The sequence below is a fragment of the Papilio machaon genome, chromosome 3 (genome assembly GCF_912999745.1).
Source record: "Papilio machaon chromosome 3, ilPapMach1.1, whole genome shotgun sequence".
Lineage (NCBI taxonomy): Eukaryota > Metazoa > Arthropoda > Insecta > Lepidoptera > Papilionidae > Papilio > Papilio machaon.
The window spans coordinates 2495691-2520808 of NC_059988.1; the positions used below are offsets into that span (position 1 = coordinate 2495691).

At 33.0% G+C, this 25118-nt stretch overlaps 4 protein-coding genes across 4 annotated transcripts; 1 reads left to right on the plus strand and 3 right to left on the minus strand.

The window, feature by feature from the left end:
* Nucleotides 1-1576: 1576 nt before the first annotated feature.
* LOC106707787 (MFS-type transporter SLC18B1) lies at nt 1577-9795 on the minus strand. The gene is made up of 10 exons (XM_045686374.1): nt 9540-9795; nt 5767-5936; nt 4899-5046; nt 4019-4205; nt 3715-3830; nt 3223-3416; nt 2852-2947; nt 2402-2570; nt 2006-2160; nt 1577-1783 (listed from the first exon to the last, which is right to left on the minus strand). The coding sequence occupies exons 1-10, from the start codon at nt 9648-9650 to the stop codon at nt 1612-1614; spliced, it is 1518 nt and encodes a 505-aa protein (XP_045542330.1). The 5' UTR covers nt 9651-9795; the 3' UTR covers nt 1577-1611.
* Nucleotides 9796-11116: 1321 nt separating this feature from the next.
* LOC106707861 lies at nt 11117-18660 on the plus strand. Its single transcript, XM_014499305.2, has 5 exons — nt 11117-11607; nt 17015-17255; nt 17433-17566; nt 17886-18035; nt 18292-18660. Exons 1-5 carry the CDS (start codon nt 11508-11510, stop codon nt 18441-18443), a joined length of 777 nt encoding a protein of 258 aa, XP_014354791.1. The 5' UTR covers nt 11117-11507; the 3' UTR covers nt 18444-18660.
* Nucleotides 18661-19081: 421 nt separating this feature from the next.
* LOC106707786 (protein takeout) lies at nt 19082-20198 on the minus strand. Its single transcript, XM_014499222.2, has 4 exons — nt 20179-20198; nt 19889-20022; nt 19586-19738; nt 19082-19233 (listed from the first exon to the last, which is right to left on the minus strand). The coding sequence occupies exons 1-4, from the start codon at nt 20196-20198 to the stop codon at nt 19082-19084; spliced, it is 459 nt and encodes a 152-aa protein (XP_014354708.2).
* A 2117-nt stretch (nt 20199-22315) lies between these two features.
* On the minus strand, nt 22316-24551 carry LOC106716336. The gene is made up of 5 exons (XM_045686534.1): nt 24413-24551; nt 23900-24146; nt 23167-23300; nt 22603-22743; nt 22316-22467 (listed from the first exon to the last, which is right to left on the minus strand). The coding sequence occupies exons 1-5, from the start codon at nt 24516-24518 to the stop codon at nt 22316-22318; spliced, it is 780 nt and encodes a 259-aa protein (XP_045542490.1). The 5' UTR covers nt 24519-24551.
* Nucleotides 24552-25118: the final 567 nt, after the last annotated feature.

The following is a 25118-nucleotide window of genomic DNA, read 5'->3' on the forward strand; positions in this document are numbered from 1 at the left end:
TAAGTAACTTTAAGACCAATAAATAGAAAACTACTTAAATCAAAATGAATGAATCCTAAAACATTTCCGTCAACTTCCAAATGTCATTGTCACAAGGTTAGAGGTCAATACGGATGCTCATTTTACATTTTTTTTGTGACTAGTTCCGGTATAAACACGATCCAATGATTATTAACTATCTATAAATTTTTTGCTTTTATCTAAACTCAGACTAATTAAAAGCAAAGTTTTGACTACGTAATTGTTGTTATGGATTCAGGCACGCATTAGTGTTTTGTTCATTTTTCTTTTATGCGCCTAAATAAAGATTAAATAAAAAGGTAAACCAAAATAAACATTGCATTGCTTAAGTTATTTCAAATAAATAAGAAGGAATACTGAAGGCACTGTTTTAGGCGAGTATCCCGCCAAGTACCCAAATAAAATAGAAAAACTGTTAGTTACTGACATAATTTGTTTAAAAAGAACTAAGTTTTTTTTCTTGTGCCGAAAAAAAGATTTTCCACAATAAGATTCATTACCTCGGCCTTCGTCACGCTACATAATTCATCGGTTGACTTCGTTCGAGACCTTATTCGCGAGATTCTGACCTTAGTACTTCACAATGTAGAGCAGGATAAACAATTCTATTTGTTGATTATTATTTCACTCACTAAATGTATGTTTTATTATTTTTTTAACATCGTAGAACACATACGTTTCACATAGTTCGACAATCTAAAGTATTTGAGACATAGAATGACAAAATAACTCAAAAAGTGAAAAAGCGCCTGCCATAACTTTGTAGCAATAAATTAATGGGAAATCAAACTGAAAAGTAATAATAAAAAAACATACAATATAAAATATTTTTATTCATTTAAAAAACTTTAATATTATAATAATTATTAAATACGATGCAACAAAAGAAATATGTTACAAATGGAAATTGCAACGTATTAAATTAATGATACTAAAGCCTAACCAAGAATAATAAAAACTTAACATGGAGGCTAAATCACCTTCTTTCTTACATCACCTTTTAATGTGCGCAAAAAAATTATTTCCATATTTTTTCGCAATAAGGCGAGGTTTTTTTATTCCTGGTTAAGCTATACACGATGTAAAATATCTTCAAGTAATTGTAACATGTACGATTGAATTTTTATTCTTTAATGTACTGTGAGATATACCAAAATAGGACATCATATAAGAAGTGTTCATTCAATTTGATTGAATATTTTAACCATTATTTTGACATATCAATGTAGTTTTCAATATTAACCGTGTATTTCTTAGACTAAAATCTCTGTATAAAACATATCGTCCCTGTCAATATCTTTGACAACACAGAGATAACAATACTATGTTTTGAACGGAGATTTTGGTCTCAGAACCCTACGGTTAATTGAACATACATAAGTATAGTATTAAACCTTAAACAAATTATTATTAGGAACTGAAAAACTTATTATTAATGATAGAAAATAGTCAAGTATATTCACAATTATAATTAATAAAGTAAAATTTATGATACATAATATTTAAACCCCGTAGGCAGGAACTGGTTAAAACTTAAAAATAAGTAATGAATGTTAATGTTACAAAATTATTTATAACAATAATATTTGTTTACGTGACAGAGAGGGCGCCACGGAAGCGGTGGTCGAGGCTGCCGTAGGAAGGCCGGTAGACGGGCGTGCGCTGGCTCCAAGGACTGCGCCGGTTCTTGCAGCTGGTACACGCTATAAGACTGTTCATAGCGGGCGGCCGGGAACGTTCCACGCTGATGCCACAGCGACGACTGAAATCATTATTAGTGATGTAATGAATCATAGAATACTTGTTTTTTCCTTTCCCAAAAGTAATTGAAATTAAACTTAGAACAATTATATAGATTTTATATTATAAATCGAAGGTGACTTCAGTAAGCAAAGCAAATTTGATGGTAGTTTTCTCTTCCTTCTAACTGTTCTACTACAATGTCCGAACGTATTAATTTTAATGTTGTTTTCCCGAATTTTACCTCTTAACCCTCGGCGGTGGCATAATGTATTTGTCGCCGATGAGTACACTCTCGTCTAGAGTTCCGTCCAGCTGCAGTAAGTCGCCGGCCGACACTGACACGTCCATCTTGGTGCTGCGGTCACACACCCACAGGTACAGCATTACTACCACCATCTGCAAAATAACGTACACATAAACTCCCTTGTCTTTGAAGCAACTTCTTACGTTTTCTTGCCTAAGCCAATCTCTTGACTTCTTGATATACCCTAAGTCTGCTTTCTATTTCACTTGTTTCACAAGTACCTAAATAAGATGTTATACATTATTTAAGGTTTAACAGAAAATAAAACCCCTTTTTTCAAATTTTAATCTCGGTTATCAACATTAATTTAATTTAATTGATGAATAAACTTACAACAATGAGATGCAGAATGAAAACGAACATGGTAGAGTTTCTGAAACCGACGGAATCGAAGAGTAACCCTGACACAGTGGGGCCCACGAATGCCCCCAGCGCGAACACCGACGTCCACATGCCCGAGACCAGACCGTAAGTCTCTATTGAGTTAGGTAAACCGTTTGCACTGTAAACAATACATAAGCTTAGATGTAGGTCATTTAGACCTAGAAATCAAATTGACAACCTATTTTATTGTTAAAATTATTTTAATTGTGAGACCGAACAGCAAAACCTTTCTTGAGTAAAATTAGTAGATTAAAAATGTGTCAGGCACTTAAAAGTTTGTAAAAATTGATTTACAATGTCGATAATAATGGTATACTTGAAAAAAAAATCTTATATGTTCAATTGTTCAAGTTCTATGATGAAAGTGTTTAAAATTAGTTTTGCAAATATATGACATACATTGCAGTGCCGAGAGCGTCCGAGAAAGATGCAACCAGCTGGCTTCCCATACCCAATCCATGGAGCACCAAGCCCATAATCGTAACCCACATTAACCTGAAAGTGATGAAAAATAAGACTTAAAATACCTAATTGATTTTGTATTAAATGTTTGTTTTAATTTTGAAAAAATTATAACCTTAAGTTTTTAAACTAAAAAAGTATTATTACGTATTATCCATTAATAAAGTTGAAGATGCACTGACCGTTACTAGTATAGTAGCCGGAAGACGATTATAAAATTCTTTAAACATCTGTTGGCAATCTAGACAATACAAAAATACTTAGTCTGCAAAGTATATACTAAAAGAAATAATTTAAAGTATACTTACGTAGGCATATCAATAAAAGGCGCAGGTCCGATAAGGAGGAAGCCACTCGCGACGAACATGCAGCCGATGACAGTGACGTATTTGGGCTTGATGGAAGGATGGTCGCACATCCAGCCCCACAGCGGCGCAGACACCGCGTACACCCCGCCGTTGATCACGAACATCAGACCCAGGATCACCGGAGAGAATTTGAACTGGAAAAAACCGGTTACATGATTACGTCATTTCTTTTATTTTCATATAGCATTCCTATATTTGAGACAGCCTCAAGCCAGGTGCCACATTGAATACAAGAGTATGTCAACAAGAACTTTAGATTCTTATTAAAAGGATTCATATTTTCTTACAATGTTTTCAGTTGTTATAGTTCGTAGATAAGCGAAAGTAGAAAATACTGGTTGCTACGATAAACAGGATTACTTTCACTCTCAAATGGCTACTACAGCTGCAGAATACTTTATTTAATGTTGATAATTAATTGATGTAGCTTACTTGTCTTAGGTGAGGCTCAAGCGTCGCCTGCAGAAAACCAATGCTCAAACTCGTCGACATTATGCTGATTGCCGAGAGCAAAACGCCAGGAATTTTGAGCAGTGTGAACATTGTCGCTGAAAACCATAATTAATTGTCTCTAGCTATGAAATTATGGTGTGATGACAAGTCTGTGAGGTTCCAATATATTAAACTTCGTATATTATTTTGCTTCAAAAAATCAAATAAGTGTGAAGAAATAACAGTTTTATGGAAACTATTTCGACCGCGTTGAATCATTTAGCAAGACTTTACATTAACTTACGTCCAGTTGGCTTTAAGTCTTCATCGTCATTGCATTTGGGCAGCACTGCGTAGCTCATGACAGCCGTGCAGAAAAGCGTGGCGCCGAGCACGGCGAAGGGAAGGTAGTAGCCGCCGAATCCATACAGAGCGCCTCCAAGAGTAGGACCGACTATTAGACCAAGCCCAAAGAAAGTCTCAAGGGAAGCCTGAAAAAGAAAAATAGGTAAAAAAATTCTATATAGATTGAAATTTCGTATCTTGAATTTTTTTGTAGCCAAAATGTCACCTTTAAAAACTGCGGCTTAAACATTGTAGGCGTTCGCAAACAAAGTTGTATTTAAAATTTCAACAAATACGGTAGTGAAATACAGTATTATTTTTTTGTGTTAATATTCATTTATTTACATATAATATTTTCTATATAATATTTTTTATAAAAAATAATAACGAAATATGTGTTATAAATAGTACTGGCCAGGGCTTTAGAGACGGGAACCTCTTCACTACGCGCAGGGTTTCTAAAATAACTGCCTTTTGTATCAAGTCCAACTACTTAGCGAGTGCTTCTTAAGATGTTGGTTGAAACTCTTTGCTTCAGTCCATTCACCGATATGACTATCGGAATAATGGTAGTCGATTTCATACGCCTCGCCTCGCCGCGTCGATAAGTAATATTATTGTTATCATTATTAGTACTACACAGCCTTTCAGGGTATTGCTTTGAAAACAGCGTCGAGGCCGTAGAATTAGTTAATTTGATATTAATTTATAACCATTGAGAAATCTCCCTAAGAACTTAGACTTCCTTACTACACGGGATTTTAAATAGAAGAAAACCAAACAGCAATATTTCAATTAGAAATTTTTGCGACAGGATAATCAATAGGCAGTATACTCACGAACATTGTTGCGACATTATTGGGGAACTCTTTGGCGATAATGGCGAAGGATGCGGTGAGAAATGCTGCATTGCCCATCGCCTCTACGATGCGGATGATGAAGCTCAGCGTTATAAACGGTATGTGACCCTCCACGTTGTCAAGTAACCTACCACATTACAACAATAAAGTATATAGAAAAATTTGAAACTATGTGAATGGGGCCCATCCAGTATCTGAAAATTTCCCAAGCACAAGTCTTGAAAACCATGTCGTACAAAATAGGAATCACAAACCGTACTTAAGGCTATGAGTATACTCAAGTTATATAGTTATATAGTAAACAGGGGTAAATAACTTTATTTAAAGAAGTTCAACATTCCTTTTGTTGTAGTTTTTTTTTTATATATCGTACGTTGGCAAACGAGCAAGCGGTCACCTGAATCCGCCTAAATAGCGAAGCGACCGCTGCCCATAGACATCCGCAATTGCAGATGCGTTGCCTACCTTTAATCGACAGAGGAGGGGATACACAGGAAGAGGATATATCCTCTTCCTGTGCGTCCACTCCTCCGTCAAAATTACTTCCACTTCCCATCCTTTCCAAGTTGTCGTAATCGCCTTGCATAGTACTTTCTTAAACAATAGTTAAAATTATACTTAAGTTAACTGTAAATACCTATTTTTAAGTAAGAATTAGTTTTAGGACTATCACTTTTGTCATTGAGTTATTTAAGTGCGGAAGTCAGTGCGGCCTCGCTAAATAGTTTATATAAAAATATATATTATTACAGCTACTTGTATATTCTGTAATTAATTTTTATTTAATATTGAACTGAGCAATTAATGCCACAGTTATATAAAGAATAGTAAAGTAAAGATTTTATACCCAAACAATATGGCGCAGGTGCCGGTAGTCTGAATGCCGGCGTTGAAGAGCAGTTTGGGTCCGATGCGGTTGAGGTGTGCGCCGTAAAGAGGGCTCACCAGAAACACCACCAGCTCGAACACGCCGAACACCAGCCCATACTCCGTCGCTGAACATCCTTTCTTCTCTGCCTGCGTGAATACAGATTACAATAAGCTGTAGCTGCATTGAAATTTCATTCCTAAACATATTATTTTATTTAATTATTCACTCTTAATAAATATGAGTTATCTCTTTTAATATTGATAAATATTGGAATAAAATTAAAGCATTTTAATTGCTTTTTTGTATGTTTTATTTACTTAAATTGATATGTTTTACCGGTGAAAGGTTATCACAATTAGCCGCGACAAAGATGTAACGCGTAGACTAAATTACGCACTAAGATGCGAGAGATGCGATGCAGTAATACAACAAGTGTACCAAAACATGACAATCATGAGTAACGTGAGACTCCTTTCTTAGTTGAACTACGAGCACATATGTATGTCGATGATGAGAATAAGTAGCTCTGAAGAAATTTTATCCTTTAGAGCAGAATTTTGTAATCTGTGGCAAATATTTCGGCACCCGCCCCAATCATTTCGCATAACAAAAAATTTAGTACTAAGTGCTCAAATAACATCAAAACATTGTAACAAATACTGCATCCTAGTTCTAATTATTAATAAATGAAACGTATAAATATAAAACGACAGCTTATCAAATTATATCTGATCTTTGAACTGAACAAACCGAATTCATATCAGTAGTTAGTTAGTTTTTTATACCGCATTAATTTGTAAGTTCAAGTGTCTCGTATGATTAAGTAATTTTACGACTGCGTATGTTTAAACATTGGAAAAAAAATTGATAACTCTCAAGTAAATGTTAATGACCTTGTTCATGCCAGTCTGATCACTTTGTCAGTATGTTACGCACTTATCGGGGATAGTCACATGCAAAATAGTAAGTTACTCGTCCCATTATGAGAGTACTTACTGATTTTATTAATTAACTAGCTGTTGCCCGCGATTCCATCCGCCCGGAATTTAAAAAAAACATAATAGATAGCATATGTATTCTTAGACTATGATCTACATCTTTACCAAATTTTATCGAGATCCGTTTAGCCGTTATGGAGATATCTTTAAACATCCATCCATTCATCCATCTAAACATTCGCATTCATGATATTAGTAAGATTACTAATTAGTACAAATTTTATGGAGACGCGCAATTTCGTAGGAAATGCTGCGCATAACGCAATCTTAATTATCGGCGATACGTGGAAACAACAACACAACTAACGCTCGTAACCAGCGTGGTAAGCAGAGACAACGGAAAACTGACTATGTAATGAAAAATCAAGATGTTTCATGTTCACATAAAGCAAGTGACATAATAATAATTAAATGTAATGATTAATACGAGTCGTTAAGAGCGCCTAGTAATTCTATTGTGAAGCTGTGATAAGAGGTGACTCTGTCGGCGGGTTATCACGTATTGTCGGCTGTTGTCGGCGCAGAGTGACTAAGGGCTAGGGCCCAATACATGTGTTACGACAGTTGAAATTCACAGTGTGACGGCTCTCTTACTTGTATAAGTAGTAACAAGTCAACCTCGGCTAACATCGAGTCCAAAGTAAAGACCCAAGGGAAAAGAGCCAATTCTATGCGTAATTACTTTGTTAAGTTTTAGTGCACTGCAATTACTTTAAGTTTTAGTGCATTTTTTAAAGATGGTTTTTTAAGTGTAGGGAAAGATGATATTAATCGCGTTAAAAATAGTCTTAAATTCTTTCTTTACGCAGTCTCAATATGTCTGAAATATCATATGTATATTATTATTCAATACAAAATGGATGTAATTCTTACAATAATCTTACTAATACTATAAATGAGAATGTTTAGATGTATGGATGGATGTTGGCACAAATGTAGAACATAGTCTGGAAGAACACATAGCCTACTTATTACGTTTTATTTAAATTCTGAGTGGTCAGAGTCGCGGGAAACAGCTAGTAAACATATATTTAATGTCACAAATGTATTTGTGGCTTAACTTGAGGTTAACAGATATAAATTTCAACATCGGCGTAGATATCTTGCGCGTTGCGTTTGCGCAGTCAAATAATATAATCACCATATCTTTTACAAGAAATAGTTTTAAAATATTTTACTTTTCGTTATTTACTTATAAATCTAATCTTATTTACTGTTTTTTTTTTTCACAATTGTTGTGTTAAAAAGTCCTATTAATATATTATATAGGGAATAACTTTATGTACAACTGTGAGCTGATCTTAAATTATAAAAAACTTGAAAAAAAAACTTTAAAACTTACTTGATAAATTGAAAACTAGGAAAAGATTTCTTTTGATCATTAAATAATTATAATAATTATTAATATTATTTATTATTCTAATACAATATAATTTTAAGGGATAAGTTTTTATATATTTAAAGTAATAATGAATATTAAAAAAATGAAATAATAATTTAATATGTATTTCATTAGATAATCGGTTAAGTAAAATTGTAAGCTGAATTGGTTAGTGAAATTGGAAAATTACGACTAGAGAAAACTGTTTGAAAACTATTCAGCAGAATTAAATGTCCCTATAGTATTCGGTTTCAGTTTTTAGTGGATGGCTAGATAAAGTAAGTATATAAATTACTACGCCGAATTGTTACATGATCACTTAAGCCGTTCCTTAGAGTTGATTTTTAAAATTAACTCTACAATAAAGGTCTCCTTTAAAGTATGTACCCATAAAAAGTCTAAGTACAGTAATAGATAAATATTATATTAATTGCAAGACGTGACAGACTCCGAGGCATCAGCACTTTATATATCTTATCTTATATGAGATACTTTCACTTTTAATATAATATATATATTTTATATTTTGTTTATATTAAATTAATTAAACAATTAGATAAGTTTTGATTTTAACCTTGGGCCACGTAGTTACTAGAATTCATAATTTTAAATATCGTTTTGTGTTCGCCCATTATTCGAAATTCGAACATAATTTGTAATCAAATATTTTTTTTATTTTAATTAACATAACTTTATGCACTTTTTCACCACATTATCCTAAAGTGTGTTATTCACGTTTATATGTTCGCGCAATTTATTTAAAAATATTTATTAGAATAAATTAAAAAAATATCTATTAAAAGCTAATTCCATACAATTTTTTAATTATACTAGTCTTCATACGGAGCGTGTCCTCGAATTAATTTTCAATATTCTGGTTATTCATTTCATTATGCCAATTTGGAACTATGAAATCGAATAAGTCATCGACAAAATATCAACATAATTTTAAGTTTAAATATTAAGTTATTTATTAAATGGATACGCTTATAGTAAAGAATCCCATAGAATTAAGTTGAAGTAATTCTGTATAAGTACGTATATATGTAGGTATAGTAGACGAGTAGACTAGACTAGACTAGATTATTGGCCTATCGATAAAAAGGTAAGAACTAAAATTCCTAAAGATTTTAGTCTCATTTCTAGTCACTTTATACTCATAACTGCGGAAGACTAAAATTCTGTAAATTTCTGACAAAATTCTATAACGTGTTCGCTCAAAAGTGTTACGATTTTTTAATTTTCATTTATGTTTATCGAGTTTTCATTTAAGTCATAAAATTTTACACGGAATTATTTTCACTTACAAGTTCTAGAATAGGATGTGATCAAATTATTAATAGTTGATATTTACATTTAATAATACATACCTCCTGTGGGTAAAATGGTGCCTGCAAAGCAACGCACAAAGCGTTACAGAAATCTGCTATTGAAATAACCACTATTATCAACCATTGCCTTCTAGAAAAATCGAAACCCATTCTTGTGAGTTGTCCACGACTCCAAAAGTATTTATAGATACAATTTAAAATGAGTAAATTAAAAGGAAACTCTCACACAATTATAATTGCGGATTCGTCATCGAAACTGGTGTTCTATTCCAGATGCGGGTGGGTATGTAACTGATGAGAAGCTTCGAGCAGAGGGTAAGTAATTACATTTTGTTTATAACAAACCTATTACACATAATTGTAAGAGATAAATACTGTTTTATCGAATAGCATGCAGTACATTAATGGTTGCTTACAATTTATATTTGTATAATGCGAATGTAGCCAGCAATGTAAATGAAAATGGAGTTCACTATTTCTGATTGACCTTTGTACCAGTCTCTCGTTAAATCAGTGACGTGTGAAGAAGTATTGACCGATTGAAAGATAAGGATGTTTTATAGTAAAACGACTTAAAAACGTACTCATTAAATTGCTAGTTTTTAATTGCTCGTATATGAAAACAATGAATGTTATTTATTAATATTATGATAGTTAATCATGTCCCTGATTGATGGAACGCTACGTATATGAAGATGTGTAATTTCACAATACTAGAAATTGTATTTAATTGTTACAATTTTGTATTGTACAGTTTATTTTAAGTGAACAGTTTGTTAAGATTTGAGAATCAGTTCTACAAACAGAAGTCTAGTTGCATTTGTAGACCAGTTTAAGACTAGGTATATTTTGATGTATACTATAAAAGAGAGCTGTCGGGTTCCACTGCAGAAATACATGTAGTCCTGCAGCATACATAACAATATTATTTTCCACGAGTCTTCCGACAGTGAGAGCCCACGAAAAGCTTTTAATTGCACTGCTGCTCTCGATTGAAAAACTTATGATAGAAATTTGTTAGCGAATCCAATAAAATAAACATGTGTTATTTACTTCAATAAAAAAAACATTTTTCAATATTTATAACATTTTTTCCCTAAACTAGATAAATTAGTTGACAGACAATTGCAAATAAAATACTATTATTAAATAATCCACACGTTTATAATTGTTAGATAAAAGAATGCAAGACACGGAAGTCGTGATGTGGATTCTATTGATATTGCATTTGTTTATGCCCCCATTGTTCAGAGAATCTTCATGGTATAAGGTGACATAAGGAAAATTAGTCGACGCGTAGAGCATGAAGCACTAACAACTACCCGCCTCTACGGACACGTGCTGTTTGTTTGTATGTCACCTGAAAATCATGAATACCGCTCCGTTGTATTTTGCCTAAGCAAATTTTAAAGACTTTGCAAATAGCATGTCGAATAAATACATTCAAAAATTAACGTGGAAAATTGGACGGATTATATAGGTGACATATCATTGGCTGTAATTGGTCTGCAGCCAGTCTTTACTCTTTAGTCGAGTGTTAGCGAGGTGATAGCATTGCAACTGCCAATGACATTCCCACCTTTACAAATTACTGGAACTTAACACGTAATTTTGTTAATTCGTTGGATATGCGAATAGCTGTTATTACAGTTTGTCTGGGCAAATTACAAACAGGCGGCGATCACAATTTTCCGGTGACAAATACACCGACTGCGAAGTGGGGTAACCGCACGGGGATGTCGAAAATCTCGCCCGAATATAACACATCGGTCACTTGCTTTCACTTCAAAGTACAGAGCGGGCCACGACGCCCAACGAACTGCGACGCGTCTATTCAAATCCGAGGTTGTACTACAACGGACGCGGGAATTTAAAAAAAATATATCGACTTTTAAAAGTATAAAAATTATATTATTCGATAACGAAAAATTGGTAAAAGTGACATTTGTGTTTGAAAATAATACACTATATATTGACATATATAATTAGCAATTTGTTTTAAAAAAAATGAAAATGGCTGACCGTTGCATTAAGTCACTTTTAATATTTTGTCTGGCGATTATTTGCCACAATGGAGAAGCTGCGGAAAATGAGAAGCCAAAGTTGCGTGAGTATCGCTTTCTTAAGTAAATAATACAACTAAGTTACTAAATTAGATTTATATTTTGGATACAATAAATGTAAAAATAATTCAAAATATTTTGTGAAAATAACTTCGCTAATTATTAAATGTAACTTCTCATTTCGTTTATTATAATACCACGAATAAATTACGATAAAGATATCAATCAATATTAAGAATTTTCATCTGACTGATGACATCTGGCTTATGATTTCTCGCAGAAGAAAATAAAAAAAATATCGGCTTCCGCATTAACAGAGGACACTAATTTTAATAATAATTGTAACCAGAAATATAAAGGTTTAAATTACTTAAATTTTTTACTCAAAATTCCGTAATTAAATTTAGGTCTAAAAAAGCTTACTAAAAACGGTTGTGCTGAACATTCACTAATGATATTTTATACTTTATTCTGATTGGTATCGATAACATTGATATTTGTTTACTGTCTCAGTTAGATACTATCTGTTGCCTACTGATGGCGAAACATTTCTCTCGGTTTAGCAACGCTTACAATAATGACGAAAATTCCTAACCTTTGGCTTATTACGCTGTAGCAAAATTAACATGTATTATATTTTAACATTACAATAGAAAGATTCTTGTTAAATTATTTGACATTTATAATTAGACAAAATATTCACAATTACAAGGTAACAGACATAATTTTATCTTCTCAATAGACGAGCTTTTTGTTACATTGTCAGTCAGTCTTTACATATTGTACGAAATGATTCAGTTTTTTTACATGATATATTGTGTTAATTCGTGTAAATCATCCAAGATTTTCCAAACGCTGCTTGATCTTTTTCCATCTTTATAGTTCCTTAGGGCAACAAAAAGTATTCGTAGTTTAAAAGTTTCTCAAGTCCGCCAAAATTGCAGCCCGAACCTATGATGTGATTAAAAAATTATTATGTCTGCATGTTTGTCTTATTTGTCTGCGTCAAGTCATTCATGCCAAGGCCGCTTTCAACTGTTACAAGTCTCTTCCGGCGTCGAAATCCCATAGCAAATAACTGAGAGAGTTTGAAAAACAAAATCATTATCTAGGCTTTTTATTTTATATTTATGTTAAAATATGTTAAAGTCTTAACATTCAAAGCTCGTTAGTATTTTACGAAGGTTATTATAGCTTGAATAAATAACTAAACTACGGTAGATATCCTTTTATTAACCAGTTAACATAAACTGATGCATCGGATCTACTTCGTATTATATTCACCTCATGTTTAGTGTACTTAAGTGATTTTGTTTCTCGTGGTCGTAAAGCCAGTCCACCTTCAGGTTTAACTTCACAGTAGGACTGTCCTATAAAAACGTACTTGTCTAGAAAAAACTAAGAATTGTACGGTTTAACTGACTATTTATAATGTTGCCTACGCATGTACTTTTAACTGAACAATCCGATTGTTGTTAAAACTGAAGATATGTTAGTCGGCATTAAATACGTAACTAATTTTTTGTCTACTGATCTTCTAAATTGAAAGACTACCAACACGATTGTGATGCCATTAAAATGTTGAATATTTATATAGATTTAACTCGACGTCTTTAAGACGTTATTTAAAAGCAGAACTAAAATTTTAAAGGTAATCAGCAAACAATATAATATTGATCTAAAGTTTTCCTTGTTTGGTGAAGAGGAAGGTTAAAAAGTTTTCAATGTCACGTTTTGTTTTAAGTGCATTCATGATTCCTAGTAAGCCTATTTATTTGGAATGTATTTGAATATTTTTTTTTAATAAAACATTATTTTTAATTTACATAAATTGTCCTATTTTTTATTCGTAGCCGACAAATCACTAGACAGTTTTTTCTGCATTAAAGTGTCTACAATAACTACAACTCTTTGTATTTTTTTTGCATAAGCAATATATGCTTATACAAATATACGAAGAATAATAAGCAAATATTATCTTATAAAATGTTTTTGGTTTTAAAATTGTCCACAATCAGGAAAACATTTTTAAACTGTGATGTAAAATTTTCATGTCAAACTATTTCTTGATGTATTATGATACTAAAAAAAAAACATTGATCTGCTTTAAAAGTAAGTTATAAATAAGTTATTAGTAGTTTTATTGCCGATCAACTTATCTTTTTTTTCTGTTTTTGTAACTGATTCACTAAAAGACAATAGTAACACATGTTCTGAGCCTATATTTTAAAATTGGCTTTCTTAAAATCCATCAGGAAAATATTACATTTTTAAACCGCAACTGTTGACTAACGTTTAACTTTAACAAAACAATCGCGTAGCAATAAGTCATCACTCAATTCACTTTAAATGAGCTTTTGTCTCTGACAAATCCTGGCTGGAAAACATTGAGGAAAACCGCCCAGTATGTTTCAGACCTAATGTCTCTTTGTCTTCTTATCTATACAGTTAAACAAAATTGCAGTTTCTATACGTAATCGAAACAGGTAAATACACACATAATGTATTTACGTTACTTACAACAAAAAACTGTTTTAGAAGTCTTGGTCTGTCTATCTGTATGTCTGTTTATCCACAAGTTCACATTTGTTCTGGATATTCACCAAAAGGGCTGGACCAATGTTGACAGAAGCGATAAGGCTCGAGCGGGTTCGACCGGCCGGCCGCCGCAGTTAACCGAGCTGCATAGTGCAAATTGTTTAAACGTGTGATTTATTTTCATTTTACGAACAACAATGGCATACAAAGTCTTCACGCCAATATTCAATTGAGTATTTTTTATCATAAAACCTCAGAAAGACACCGAAATTGATTAGATCACAAGCCTATCTCAACGAACTAAATTAAACACAATAACTAGATTAGTTTTCCATTATCCTCTTCAAGTATCCTTGTGGTTATTAAGGAATTAGTACGATAAAAACAATGGGTCGTGAATTTAATAGGCAAAGCTATGACTAGCTCCTCCTTGAAGTTCCGTAGCTGTTTAATTTACGAGCGGACTATGTTGCCTGTATTGAATAATATATTATGGGTGGGTGTTTGTTGACCGGTACAGCCTTAGCTGTCCTTATTCATAGCCTTATTGGCTTAATGGTCACCGAATACGTGACTTGAATGAAGTAGACCATAGACCTACGATTGGGACATCCAATGCCCAAACACAATCACGAAAACTCACAGTCGGCATTGACCCGTCAATTGGTCCAAGTGGGAAAACCGTTGTGTACAAAACAGCGCTGTTATGCTAGCATGCGTTATATAACGTTATTTAACACTGCAAATATTGATATAGTTCATAGTTACGATCATTTTAAATGCTAATAGCTTTTTAGTTATTGGTTATATTGTATTTAGTTATGAAACTTCAAAAGTAAAATGAATTCAAACTTAATGTAAAAACGAGTGTTCAGACACGTCAAAGCCAAACAAAGAAAATACAGTTAACAAAGTTTTATATTCGATGGCTTATCACCTATTAGATTAAAAGAAAGGGTGTAAGATAACTTGTACAAATAACAAAATCCTAGGATTTCGCTTTAGTTATTTTCAAAACAATCAAATTTTATTTGTTCGATAAAAACAAAGTAATTTTATGATATTTATATAAAAGATAAACAAATAACTATTATCATCCAAGCTATAATTAGGCGGTCTATCGCTATTTCCAAATCACCTTAAATTGTCAAAAGACTTGTCTGGCGAAGACGCAATCTCTTCCTCCGGAGCCTTGACATCGGCTCGCGTTGCGTCAGTGCTTTGCGAAATTGTTTTACGAAGTATCGTCACGCTTGCGATCCTACGCCCTTTTTTAGCGATAAATTCAAACGTTCATGTTGACATGATCTTATGGCGATTTTGACTTGCGGCCAAATTTAGTAACACCAGAGGAAGAAGGTTAACATTTTCTAAAAAATAAGTTATGACATAATAATCCAAATGAAACTCTTTATAATCTGTAGTCAGTCATAAAAGTGTTGGGTTGATGTTAACATTAGGTGAAATACTTTCACCAATCACTAACATAATGGTGAAAAATCACAAAGCGAAGACTAAATATTTTTATATCTGATATTTCAATTGGCGTCGCTTAATCTTAACATGTACCTCAATTACATAATTTTTATAATTTCTCCTCTAAAAATTTAGCACATAATAATTTCTTGAACTTGAACGAACATCGTAGCGAACGAGCGTTTCTCGTACAAGGTCATATCACATAACCAGCTTACATAATCCACAAAGTGGTCGCAACTTGTAGACCCACTTTAAAATTTGTTTTCTTATCAACGGAACAAAGTTTCGCGGTGACACTCGATTCTCGACCAAGATTTGAATTGTTAATCTAAAAACTACTATGTCGCAACATACAATTTTAATCTGTTATCTTTAACGTTCCTCATCTAAGTAATAAGACGATAAGCCCAACAACCAAAAAAATAAAACAATAAACCCAATATCCTAAGATACATAAGAAAAATACGTACATATCGGATACAACATTTTAATTGTAAAAATTGAACCATTAGAAGAGTACATAGTTACTTATAAACCTCAAAACTCATGAAGGCAGAAAAAAATACGAAAGCTTTTATAAAAGCTAAATAGTGTTGCAACTATTGTAATAATCCGACTTAACATTTCATATGTAATGTTTTGTTTTTGAAATGACCCTTTGCTTTTAAATTAAACAACAATAGATCACCCATGCAACATACATGTTTATTATGCAATGTAATGTTACATTAATCAATTTGACACGCAATGGACTTAAAGTGCGGTTACAAGATTATGTTAAGTTACATCAAGGAAAAATAGCTTTCAGAAGAAATTTCGCCATTCTAACTTGTTACAAAATTTTGTTATTCTATGAACAAATGAAAGGATTATTTATTTTAGAACATATTTTCTATTAGTTTTTAACAAATATCGTGAAATATGGTTTTTGTTATAGATAGATTTAAAGGTTAAATAATGTTAACAATCTTTACCATAATTTTATAAACACTATTTTGGCAATGATTAAAAAAAACGAAGGTAAAGATGAAGTACATATTCATATTTAAATGTTTGATATAATGACAATGACCTTAGAATAATGCAAACAAAGGTGAATTTAATTCAAACTATTTAACATATTGTGAGTATAGGTATAATAATTAAAATGCACAAATTTTTATTACACTCTTTTACCAAATACGAGCCATCACCTGTTCTTATCACACTCACGTAGGGACAGCACCAGCTCTTCGCCTTCCAGATCGATGTATTTTCCCTTATTTCAGTCTTAACCATTTAGTCTTTCACGCAATCCAACTATCTTTATTTTAAGTATACCAACAACATATTTGAAGTTTTCCTCGACACATAAAATTCTTCGAGTACATTGGTAAACGTATCAAGACTGAATTTAAATTATTCTGTGCTCAATATGTGCTTATCTTTTTACAGCGGACTATCTTCCATCGTGCAAACGAAGTGACCCCGAGCTGGACACGTGTATCAAAAACTCGTTCAATAGTCTACGACCGCACCTGGCCCGTGGTCTCACGGATCTTGGCGTGCCTCCTGTGGAGCCACTGCACATTGATCGTCTGGTTATGGAGAACTCCGCGGGACCCGTGAGGGTCACCGCTGCCTTCAGTAACATAACCGTCATCGGACCCAGTAACTACACAGTCACCAAGATCAGGTCGGTACAATTGTGTCTTCATATGTAATTCAGTTCTTCAGTATTCTAGTTTGTTAGGGGTCCTGTTTGTATCTAATTTCAATGAATACTTCACCGTGTTGTCAACGACAATGACGTTCACAATAAACATATCGCCTTTAAATACTTTTACATTAATCATTTTTTATTAAATTTCAGGTCTGATTTAAAAAAGATGCGAATCGACATGGGCTTGGCGTTGCCGCGCATTGAGGTGTCCGGCCACTACGAGGTGTCCGGTCAAGTTCTGCTGTTTCCAGTGCGATCACAAGGCAACTTCTGGGCTGCTTTCAGTTAGTCTTATATGTTTTTATTATACAATTAACAAATAAAGTCATTAATAATTAACAGGGTATAACTAAGAAGTAAATAACAAATTATTCGGCACTTCATAATTTTACGATTTTTAATTACTCTACGTGAGATGAGACAAGAGAAGGATTAAAAACTTTCGCCGATAAATTTGGAAATGTCTCGAAGACCGGATTTAAATTATGATGTTTTTTTAGTATGGCACATAAGCGTATGTCGATATCAAATGTGTTTAAAAAAAAAAACGATTAAAAAAATCATTTAAAATCCTTTTGCACTACAAATGCGTTTTTCTTTCAGTCGATGTAGCAGCGATTGCTAAAATATATGGAAAGGAAGTTGAACGCGACAACGAGAAATACATGTCTATCGAAAGATTACTAGTGGATTTCAAGCTTAAAAACTCTCGTTTCAAAGTAAGAGACACTGTCAACCATGGTAGTGTTATTGGTAAGTTTTGCTAAATTAATTTATTACAAAAGACATGGTAAATATTTGAAAAAAAGAAACTAGTAAAAAAAATTGATTCAATTTTCAAATTGACACAAAATTGTTAGATCAAAATTTTAATCAAAAATTTCAAATATGGAAAAACTGACAATAAAATCTTCCGTTTGCTAAATACAGTAAGCTGCGGAACTAAAGCAAGTAAAAACTAGACGTACAAAATAGTAAAGATTTTAAAAATGTAATGTTTAAATTTTAGGTGAGGCGATGAATCAATTCCTGAATAACAATGCGCCAGAAATTATAGAAGAAATGAGACCTGCCGCCTCTCTGGCAATCGCTAAACATTTTCAGACATTCCTCAATGCTGCTTTCAACAAGATCCCCATAAACCACTGGCTTAAGCCTTGAATAGTGTAATCATACGGATACATTTAATCAGTGATAGGTATTGTTAGAATAAGTAAGTTTTTTGGTGAAATGTTGCTAATCGTGGTTCAACCACTATTTAAGCTGTGATCGTTTACGTATTTCTCTTGTTTGTGTACTTTATTTCGTCAAACGATTTGTGTTCTCACTCCCGCATGCAGTTTTTATTTATTTTCAATTTTGTGCTTGTTTTTTTAGTTAATTATTATCCGTGTGGCATTTTAAATCTTTTGGTATGAAGTAATGTGAAATGTGTGTTAGTTGTAATTATTTATTTAAGTTCAAAGTGAATTTTTCACAAAGTAAATACTTTAATTTAGCTATTTAATATACTAATGAAAGGAAAAATGTGTTATTATTGTAAGTAAAAACAAAATTGATCTTAATAAAATAAAAAGTACAAAACTCATTTCGTTAATCTTAGTGTTAAGTGCAATAAAAGGAAAAGTACTACAATTATTAAAACACGAGGCAAGTAAATAAATATTTTAATTAATCTAAAAGCTAGAGAACTCTTATAACTTATTGTCATGCCTTACATTCTTAAAATAAAAAGGAAATAACAATATGTCTCTATACATGTGTATAGATACTTACTGTCAGAGAAAATCACATTTACACTATCTTAAGAATATATCATCTGCATTTAGTGTACCAAAAGCATGATCAGCTAACGGCTTCAAGAAATCTCGAAGTGCTTCCTCCATCGGCTCTTGAAATTCTTTCGCCAATTTTTGCCAGTTTTCATTGAGGAAAGTATTCATTGTATTACCTGAAACAAATGACTCCTAATGATTTAAAAATTCCGTATATCTCTATTTTAATTTAAAATACCTCGGTAAAGGACTGAAGAGAAAATGAACACATAAGCAGTATATATCGTATAGGTATGTCTAACATTAATGATGTTTAAAATTATGACGACACCTTGTTTGATCTGAGAATAGTGAAATCAATTCAGAGTATTACGTTTATCTTATTGAATTACCAAAAGCTTAATGGAAAAATATAAAAATACCGATCTGGCATTCGTTGATTCGATTTCAGCTATTCGACTATTGTCCTCGAAATCCTAGTACAATCTTCGTGCTTATTTTAATTAGTTACAAAAAACGGTTACTTACCCAATTCGTTATCACCATCGAATAGATTCTCCAAGTTTATAGAAGCGGATCCAACGTCAAATTTGACATCGAGTTTTTCACAGGCGAGTGCGTCAACATTGTTCTCACGATGTAACCTACCCAAAGCGATCGTCAGTACCGCATTGATGTCACCTGTGTATTATATTGAATAAGTTTATTTCGCGTGGTTCGTAACTAATTCATAAAGTACTCTGAGTGTCAAACTCAGCGTACACTAGACTAGAATGATTGGAACATATGAATAATAACTCAGAGATTGTTATTATGGGGAAATCATGTTACCATATTTAGCTGAAAATTTTCCATCTCCTTCAACAGGTAACAACAGAAGCTTGCCAGATAGATTATAATGTCCTTTCATTCTCAATTCGGGTATATACAGTTTGGCAATTACTTCGTGCTTTGATGAGTTGACCCTGTAAGTACAAATTAATAGTAGATATTTGTAACTACTGTAGATTAATTTAATGCATAATAAGATTTTACTGCAAATGTAAGTGATAATAAAACCTGGTCCTTGTTAACTCTTTAAAGAAAATGAATGATTATTATTTTGTTACAAAGATTCTTACTCGACTTTCGTGATTCGCATACTGGCTGGTCCTTTGACGGAAACATTGGTGTAAGTAGATGAAATAGAAATCGGCCCGGCTGCTTGCTGTATCGTTAATGTTGGAATCATCAACGGCTCGCATGGAGGAATACCATATTTTGGCAGACCTGGAAAATACAACTAAGTTACCTTTTTCATATATCACACATTCAAGGCGGCTTCAAGTACCTAGTATGGTCATTTCCGTGGATAGTGAAAGTCAATTGCTGATCAGTCCAAAGTCACCAAAAAGATATCCATTCTATCATTTTCAAAATGTGTTTTAATTTGTAATTTCAGCTTAGATTGTAGTAGCTTTGAAAACAATGTTTTTGGAATTTGATTATTGTCAATATTTTGTTTACTTGAAAGAAAATGCAATCAAACCTACCTGTAGCCAGTTCAGGTATGTAAACGTTTAGAGCGTCCTTTAAGCACTCTGATAATGCTTCTTCTTCTCGTGGACACATAAATCCGCCGACTACAAAATAAATTGTTAATATAAAGAAATTCAAAGATTGTGTAAAATAAACCAATCCGTACCGAGCAAGTATGGTTAGCTAAGGTCTAGTCACCCATTACTTAGGATAGACTCGTTTCCCTCGGAGTTTTTATCTAAATCTGATTGTATCTAAATACAAGGAAATTTAATCCTGTAAACGTCTATTATAAATTTTGAATGAATACTCACAATTAATATAAGATTCATCGCTACCAAAAGAAGTATTAAAAATAGCGAAAAAGCAAATAAACTTCCACATTATTTAAAACAACTGACTGTCATATATAAAAGTAAATCAAATGAAATATATAATAACATTTTTCTATTTAAATAGTGAATTCAAAACGTGCTAATGTTCATAAAGATATATTTATCTTGATCATTTATCTCACGTTCATTACACGCGATCAAAGTTAAAGATATTTAATTATGCAATACGAGATTATCAGAACGTTGCATTAGTTACTTTCTTCTTACTGTTACAGTTTGTTAAATAACATACCGCTTTGTAGCACTAAATGCAATCTCTGTATAAAAACTAACTACAAATTTTAGAGTAGGCCAGGAAATCTGTAAGGGTCCTACGAAAACTGTCTCTTAAGAGAAACTAGTAAGTATGCAGTGTATCATATTACGTGGCCAATGTCTCAAGAGGTATCGTATTTTTGGTCAATTGAAAACATTTCAGTAGAACTAATAAGTCTGACCGTAGTCCTAGGGCCTGTCCATAACTATTTGATTCAATTTACAGATTACTCCAGATTTAATCTGTACTTACTAAGGAAACAAAAGATTCTGTAAACTTTTGTTCCCTAAGTATGTACTCAGCTATCTAACTCTACCTAATAGAATCAATTTTACATCATCATCAATTTCGCGTTCATTGGGGATCAGAGCAAAGGCCCGTCATTTTACTAAAGATTGCAAAACCCAAGGGTTAATAAACTTATTGACAAACTAATGTTCAATATAAGCAAAGAAACTATAATGAAAGAAATAATGATATATTCTAACTATTGGTTAATCCAATATTTTCACACAATAATTTACATAATTAGATGGGTTCTTTTGTTAATAAAAAATGACTATGACAGTGCAATGTGCACCTTTTATAGTGTCGTCAGATATTCGACCTAGAAATGAATTATTTAAACGAAAATAAACTTTCTAGCAATGTGTTAAAGTTGTCAATTGATCGTGTGCATTAGTTGCAATGTTGTAAGTCGATGACGTAAGATAGGCCTGCAGGCATCGATGCGGGGCAGTCACCGCGGCACGTTGACATACTTTCGTGAAATGACAATCCATTGACATAGTCAGCTGTTGTGACAGTGTTTACATATTACGTTGGGCTTGATGATGTATGTCAACCTTTTTGGTGAAACGTCCTTGACCGTATATGACTGGGCTTTTGTAATTTACTTCTGTAGGAACCTATGAGAGCTTTTTTTTACTTTTATATTCGATATAGGAGAAGATTAAGAAGAGGCAATAGAAATTAATTATAGATCCTTTATTTTAAATATATCATACAACATATACAACATAATAAATTAATAAATAACATTAACTACATTTAAATAGTTGGATTAGATATTACGAATTAGATACTTTTTTAATTCGGGAAAACCATATTAGATGGGATATGTTTGAGGAATTTGTTGGCGATATCTTCTAGGACCATCGCGAGCGCTGTCTCAACAGCCGGCTGCACTTCTTTCGCTATTTCTGAAGAGTGCATTCCTATTAAATGATTGGTTATCATTTCTGAAAAATATAAAATAATTATCATTATAACTCCATGAGGTGACATCTGGCATTCATCCAGAATTTACAGGTTCGCTATAACCGACAGGTTAATATCAGATATCGTATCAGGCCGTGTCTATTGTATTTTCTTACCCATTTCATGTGTTGTGGAGTGTGCCTCCATGAGGTCAGCGCTCAGTTGTCCCCCACATTTTAGCTTAACGTTGGCGTCGCGGACCACTATTCTTTTGTGGACCTTAGCACCGACCGCTTCTAAAGCCGCTGTACACATACCTGCAAATTATACATAGTTATTACTATTATATTATACAGAAAATGTATTATTATATACTAGCTTTTACCCGCGACTCCGTCCGCGCGGAATAAAAAATAGAAAACGGGGTAAAAATTTTCCTATGTCCGTTTCCTGGTTCTAAGCTACCTGCCCACCAATTTTCAGTCAAATCGATTCAGCCGTTCTTGAGTTATAAATACTGTAACTAACACGACTTTCTTTTATATATATAGATTGCTAACACATATCTATAGTAGTAGGTAGGGAACTCATCTGCAACCTTTTAATTCATAGTAAATGTTAATGGGTAGTGGCCATTACTTTAATAGCGATATCAGTTAGCCACTTGTTCTATTATCACCTTAAACTAAAGAAAATAACTAACGTTAACTACTAATGTGAAGAAAAAACTATGATCTTACTGAAGTTAGCGGCCATTTTGCCCGTGGACTCAACGGGCAACATCTGGAACTGACCGATGACGACGTACTCCCCGCTCATGGCGAGGTGCGGCAGACTTATGTTCGTATTAACTTTCAATTCTTGTGGATAAACACTGAAATTATAATGTTTAATTCGAATTTCTTTATGATTTCGCACTTCAATATCTATTTGACACATTGAATACCACTAAGTCACTTAACAAGTGCACTTTTATGCAAAAAAAATCGTAGCGACATGCCTGTAAATTTCATATAACAGACATTTTTACACTGTTTATATTATGACTAGCTTTTTCCCGCGACTCCATCCGCGCGGAATTAAAAAAAAAATAAAAAGTAGCCTATGTGTTCTACATTTGTGCCAAATTTCATCAAGATCCGTTCAGTCGTTGCGGAGATACCTTCTAACAAACATCCTTTTATCCATCCATCTAAACATTCGCATTTATAATATTAGTAAGATTATTCTGAAGTATACTTCTGATTTGTTTCGTAAAATGTAATCTACCAATACTGTTACGTAAATTAAATATGCCATAATCTAAAGATGGTTGTTTGAAAGGAAGCTGTTAACTAAATCACTATCAAAATGCATTGCAACATAACTACATGAATTTTGATTAAAGGTTAATTTATTTAACGAAACTAAAATTTTCAAGCATTTATTTAGCTTGTACTACTAACTAGCTACTAATAGTAAAAAAATACTTACTCCAACTTATTGAATGTGTAATTAGTAAGACCCCGGAGTTCAACATCAGAAAACCACGCATCATATTTGAAGCTTGATTTAGGAGCATTGTGTTGCCTCAGTCTTATGTTGGGTATTTTGAGAGGCTCGAGGGGCTGTATGTTGAGAGAGGGTATGCCGTGGGCCAGCACTTGCCGCGCTTGCTCAGCCATACGCTTTATACAGTTCGCGATGTCCGGATCACTGTAGTGGCACATCTGTGTTTCATCTGTAATCAACAAAAATATATTTCGTCGTCATCTCATACATGATGTCCTCACTATAGACCCTCCCTTAGTTAGGGACGGGAATCGAACCCAGAATCACTATTGGAGTAACCGTGCTTAACCTTGACGCCACATACGCTACAAAATAAAATTTTATATCGAACAAAATATATACATTTCATTGCAAGATACTTAATTTTATGTCCATATCAAAACTAGTGTCAATAATAGTAATGTTCTTAATAATAAATTATGACCTAAAACTTACTGGTTTTTTTATGATCTGCATTGTGTACGTCCGTTGTGTTTGTTATCCTTCTTCCCGCAACAGTATATGCACAAAAAATGAAAGCACAAATTGCTAAGTATTTCATATTGGAACGAGGCGTCCGATTCGTTTGAATTAACGCTAAGATTACTTCCAATGATGTTAAACGCTTTTATAATAGATGAGAACTGGTCGAGTGTTTATACCATATGTGATATATGCGGCCTCGTGTCTAAGGTCTGCAGGACATTGCAGGTACCGCACGCAACTGGATATGTGATTAATTAGCCCGATCTGCGTACTTGTGTCATTTTCAAAGTCATTTCTTTTTCCGGAAACAAACACATATTTGCATTAATAATCTGGCTGTATTAATTAATGGCGTTTGCCTCTACTCATATTGAGTCTACAACTGGACTTTGGCAATGAACCCTCATATTTATATCTACTACTACTACTCTATAACGGTGACTATCCATAGTATAAAGGATTGATAGAAAACTGTAAACATTTCCAAGAAAATCATAAACCAGCATCATTGCTGCTATGCAAAAAGCTAAACAAAATATCGCGTTAAAGCTGCTCACTTAAGACTTAGTTGTAAGGACATAAACAAGAATAAATGTTTCTTTTATTCATCGTTTTTTTAACTATTAATAGATAGCCATGTATTTAAAACATTAACATGTAGCGGAAAAACTAAGAT

What these genes read in the sequence shown, in the direction of transcription:
- LOC106707786 (XM_014499222.2), bottom strand. Translation starts at nt 20,198, where the DNA reads ATGCGAATCACGAAAGTCGA. An exon ending in ATGCGAATCACGAAAGTCGA is followed by an intron (nt 20,023 to 20,178) that starts GTAAGAATCTTT and finishes TTGTACTTACAG; the next exon opens with GGTCAACTCATCAAAGCACG. An exon ending in AAAATTTTCAGCTAAATATG is followed by an intron (nt 19,739 to 19,888) that starts GTAACATGATTT and finishes TATAATACACAG; the next exon opens with GTGACATCAATGCGGTACTG.
- LOC106707861 (XM_014499305.2), top strand. Translation starts at nt 11,508, where the DNA reads ATGAAAATGGCTGACCGTTGCATTAAGTCACTTTTAATATTTTGTCTG. An exon ending in AAATGAGAAGCCAAAGTTGC is followed by an intron (nt 11,608 to 17,014) that starts GTGAGTATCGCT and finishes ATCTTTTTACAG; the next exon opens with CGGACTATCTTCCATCGTGC. An exon ending in CAACTTCTGGGCTGCTTTCA is followed by an intron (nt 17,567 to 17,885) that starts GTTAGTCTTATA and finishes TTTTTCTTTCAG; the next exon opens with TCGATGTAGCAGCGATTGCT.
- LOC106707787 (XM_045686374.1), bottom strand. Translation starts at nt 9,650, where the DNA reads ATGGGTTTCGATTTTTCTAGAAGGCAATGGTTGATAATAGTGGTTATT. An exon ending in CACCATTTTACCCACAGGAG is followed by an intron (nt 5,937 to 9,539) that starts GTATGTATTATT and finishes GTATTCACGCAG; the next exon opens with GCAGAGAAGAAAGGATGTTC. An exon ending in ACCTGCGCCATATTGTTTGG is followed by an intron (nt 5,047 to 5,766) that starts GTATAAAATCTT and finishes GTAATGTGGTAG; the next exon opens with GTTACTTGACAACGTGGAGG.
- LOC106716336 (XM_045686534.1), bottom strand. Translation starts at nt 24,518, where the DNA reads ATGAAATACTTAGCAATTTGTGCTTTCATTTTTTGTGCATATACTGTT. An exon ending in TGCAGATCATAAAAAAACCA is followed by an intron (nt 24,147 to 24,412) that starts GTAAGTTTTAGG and finishes TGTTGATTACAG; the next exon opens with ATGAAACACAGATGTGCCAC. An exon ending in CTCCACAACACATGAAATGG is followed by an intron (nt 22,468 to 22,602) that starts GTAAGAAAATAC and finishes TATATTTTTCAG; the next exon opens with AAATGATAACCAATCATTTA.